This window comes from Gossypium hirsutum, chromosome D05 (assembly GCF_007990345.1).
Source record: "Gossypium hirsutum isolate 1008001.06 chromosome D05, Gossypium_hirsutum_v2.1, whole genome shotgun sequence".
NCBI classification, from domain to species: Eukaryota; Viridiplantae; Streptophyta; class Magnoliopsida; order Malvales; family Malvaceae; genus Gossypium; species Gossypium hirsutum.
The window spans coordinates 12,739,967-12,744,295 of NC_053441.1; the positions used below are offsets into that span (position 1 = coordinate 12,739,967).

Consider the following 4,329-nt stretch of genomic DNA (forward strand, 5'->3'; position numbering starts at 1 on the left):
GTGAGATCTGGAAGTTGGAATGAAGTGATAAATACATTTAAACAAGAAAAAAAAGGAGTGGATCAGAAAAATTGCACTGATTATGACAAATTTTGAAGACTTGGCCAGTGAGACAAATGAATGAGGTTGATGAAAGTTGAGAACAAAACAGATGGTGAAAGAACGTAGGGTGTATTAATTAATGTTGTTTTTGTCTTGGTATATTGGAGGGTGATTGATACCCCTAATAATGCAAAATTTTCTTTATTCTCATTGGCAAATGCTAAACACTCTTCATCCTGGGTGGTTTTACACTGTATTTTATTGCTGGTCTAGGATGGATTTTTTTTCAGGTTTACCAATTTTGGGTTGAACCATTCTTTAAATTTGTTTTGGTCAGCATTCAGTGGAGCTAATAGTTTGAAAATAAGCATTGAAGTTCACATGTTCTTTGTGGGATTTCAATACTCTTTGACTAACGAATCAGATATGATTTGCATGTACCAAGCCTATAATACATTGACAAGGTTTGAGACCACACTTGCAAAATGTTTTTTCACCTTACTAATTATTGTCCACTCACTTGAATATTAACTTTGACGAAGTTGATAATAAAAAATGCTTCGAGGAGATTAAAAAATAATATTTATTATTCAAAATGAGCCCCCACACACACACAAAAAAATCAAGTAAAAGCCCAAATCATATTTAATAAGCAAGTACAATTTCCAGGTCGAATAACAGCCCAGCTCAGGTTCACAATTGGGCCTGCAGACTCAAAATCCTCGACAGTTTTTTTTGGGGAAAGGGGAAATAGATTTTATTACACACAAATTTAAAAAGTCATTCGATATCAGCTACAACTGGGGGTTCAACACAATTAAAGAGTGCTTTCTAATCGAGCTAATGCGTCTGCGCAAGTGTTCCCTTCTCGAAGTATATGCTTTAAGGTGTTAATATTTAAAGGCGGGAGGAACATATTGCACTCATTAATTAAATGTGGCAATAAAATAGTAAAAGTTAATTCCATTTTCATAAAGTGAATGATATTTATTAAATTAAATCTAGAAACAAAAGCTAGCAACATAAATGATGGGTAGTATGAGGTTATGTTACTACATTATTCAGTTGTATGTTAAATACGAATATGTATCAGGTAAATTCATTTATTTTTAAAAAATATTTTTCGATTTATTTGGATGGTTTAGAAAGTGCAACATAGTAATCAGGATAGGTTGGCTTTTAGCATTAGGTAGTTCACATCTGTTATTAAGTTGAGCCCTCCATTGTTTGTGATATATGAACCATCGTCTCTGAATTAATCATTTAAAATGGTTGGAAAAAAAGAAGAAGAAACAGCACCAACTATTTGTTCTTGAATCAAGTTTTAGACCCGATGGTGACGGGCATTTTTAGATGATTCAACAAATAATCTTCTTAAGATTGAACAGTCTTCAAACACTGATACATTAACTCTCAATTTTCAGGTCAAACTCGCGAGGATTTACATGGTTCATAGTGCTATTTCTACAAAAGCAATTGCAGTTCTTGTTGATTGGTGCAAAACTTCAAGCCAAGAGCTAAAGAAGAATTTCCACATATTTTGGTTACTTGAAACAGCCACCAAAGGATAATAAGGTTGAGCCGAAAAATATAGCATCCAACAAGTTCCTGTCTTGAATAAAATTTTACCTACCGACTCTGAAGCATGAAGATGAATAATCTGATTGTTGCAGAAAACAATTTCATGTATTGCAATAAGCACTTACAGGGTTTGCTCACATCCAAAAATATCTTGCACCAAACATCTGGTGATTGCTAATCTTATATATAGCATATGACATCATATTATATATTTTTTGATCTTTTCATCACAATATTATCATAATAGCTCTGGTGAAAACTCTAATAATAAGCCTAATAAAGATGGCACTCATTTTCCACCATAGTTGAAACCATGGCAAACAGAGAGGACAATGATGAGGATCAATGCAATCAATATTCCTAGAACAATCAGCTTGATCTTCATGTTTTGTAGCCACATTTTTCTTCGGATTTTCGTCCCAGTATTCCAGAAGTCTTGAGCCTGTAAAGAATCATTTTTCAGGAGGTTGTAAACACCAAATTGTGTAGCTATAGATGAAACAGGATAAAAGCATGTCAAGTTTAGCAGATCTCTCTTATATTGTATTTCCATCATTCCTTCTCACGTTTTTCTTTGCCAAAATAACAAATTAAGGATTAAAACTCCTGTTGTAGATAATTCCTTATGTTGAAGAGTGCTAGCCTAACCTGATATCTCACATGCCATCAATACAAACAACAAATTTCTTGAAGTTATTACATGCTTAAATTTGAGTGGATATCCGACTGATATATCTAAGAGAGAGAGAGACACCGACCTGCTGATGAAGATTCTCAGTTTTATCCACTAGAAGCTCTATCTTTTCCCCTCTATCCAACACCTGTATGAAGGAAATTAGTAAAAATTACCAAAAGCATGCGTGTGGTAAATTGGTTGATTACCAAAATTATTTTCATAAATTAATATGGGAAAATTGCAATTTGCCTGAAGCATTGCAGGGTGGCAACAGCAGCTAAAAGCTAAAAGCCTACCAGAAAATGTGAAATTTGAAGAGCCAACTAGATAGTTCCATAGTGACATAGGATACATATTCACATTTGTCAAAACCAACAAATAATTGAAAGTGCTTAAAAATTTTGACCCCCCATAAATTTCATACAGACCCTTAAGATTTAAAAGTGGAAGTACTATAGGAAATTAAGTATTATCATAAAACTACTAACGTGATTAAAGCTGTATTTCACTATCACCGCATACTAAACATCAGCTTAAGAGCAAATGAATGGTAAACCCATAAAAAGAGAGAGCACCAGTTTATATCATCTACTCTAGTGTTATTCCATCCATTTACAAATAGCTGGCATAACAATAGAAGCATAATAGATGTACAACCAACAAAGCATATCTACCTTCTCTATGTTCTCCATCATAACACCTTTGACTTCAGAAACCTGAGATTTGATCTTAGCAAGCTTGCTTATTTCTTCAGGATGCTCAACACAATACTGCATATGTTCTTTTAGTTTTGGCCTGCATTTAATAGCATGTAATACATGCAACAACAAAAATAATTAAAACCCTCACTACCACTCCAATTAATTATTTTTATGATTCTAGTCGGAGAAAGATACCCAAATTCCTTGTTCAGGCTGTTGGCAGGAGCAGTAGCAGCCTTTCCACTACCATATTTTGACACAAAGTCCTCCTTGACACGCTCCAAAAAAGCAATCGGTACTTGCCTTCCAGCCAATTCATCTGCAACAACACAATATGCTGCAATATCGAAAAATCAGCCAATCAATCAACAATATAGGAAAAGGAGCAGTCAATGAGAATGAAAATTACAGTAAAAGGTCCTGAAATAGACAAATACCAATCCCTCTTCCCCTTTTCCGCTTCACCATAATAAAGCCTCGTTTACTAAGCAGTCAATCTGAGTACTTTCAAATGCTATAATGCACAATAACCAGAGCTGCACTTAATTAAAAGTAAAGCAACAAAACCAAATCCAAACTTATCCCTCTAGGTAGTGAAATCCAATGGGAAAAAAAAACCAAATCCAAGCTTCTCCTGCATTTCGATTTTGCACTCAATTCCGAAAGACCCTAAACTCTAAAAATGAAGAACCCGAAATTTAAATTCCTTGAATAAGAATAGAAAAAGAGAACTTAACTGTAGCCATTGTCAACAAGGTAATTGAAGGTGTGGCCATCACAGTTGTAAGTGAACTTGTCGTAGAAAGAAGAAGGAAGCTTTTGGAGGCATTGAAAAGCTATGGAATTGAAATTCCCACTGAATTCAGTATACTCTGCTAAGATAACTTCCCCACGAGATACAAATGCATAGATCAATGATTTGTGCACCATTTTCCTTAGAAATTTGGGTTCCAAAGAGAGATCTGGGATTTCAGAGGCTCTCTCTTTCTCGTACTACTGCTTTCCACTTTCTTCTCTCAAGAATAACTCATTTGTTGGCTTTTCTTAAAAGAAATAAGAAAAAGTGAAAAAGGAGTTTAATTGAATGATGCTTAAGCAAAACTTTAGGGGTTAGCCACAAAATACATTACAAAGCATTTTGGGAAAGACAATTAGTTTAAATTTCTTAAACTTTTCGCTCTAATTCGTTGATTATCTTAAAATCAAGACCTGTTTTATTTTTAGTTTAATACTTTGGTTACCTTTGTTTTGTAAGGAACGCTTTTATGATATTTGTTGTTGCATCTCTTTCAAACTAATTTCCTTTTTCTTTTTAAACTATTATAACGC

General features: G+C 34.0%; 1 protein-coding gene across 2 annotated transcripts; it reads right to left on the minus strand.

The window, feature by feature from the left end:
- Positions 1 to 1,709: 1,709 nt before the first annotated feature.
- On the minus strand, positions 1,710 to 4,329 carry LOC107906000 (vesicle-associated membrane protein 721). Of its 2 annotated transcripts, none has more exons than XM_016832811.2 (5): positions 3,738 to 4,329; positions 3,196 to 3,337; positions 2,974 to 3,094; positions 2,382 to 2,444; positions 1,710 to 2,065 (listed from the first exon to the last, which is right to left on the minus strand). In XM_016832811.2, exons 1-5 carry the CDS (start codon positions 3,928 to 3,930, stop codon positions 1,913 to 1,915), a joined length of 672 nt encoding a protein of 223 aa, XP_016688300.1. In that variant the 5' UTR covers positions 3,931 to 4,329; the 3' UTR covers positions 1,710 to 1,912. The 2 variants fall into 2 exon arrangements, with proteins under 2 accessions (XP_016688300.1, XP_040949749.1); XM_041093815.1 differs by having other exon boundaries at positions 3,438 to 4,062.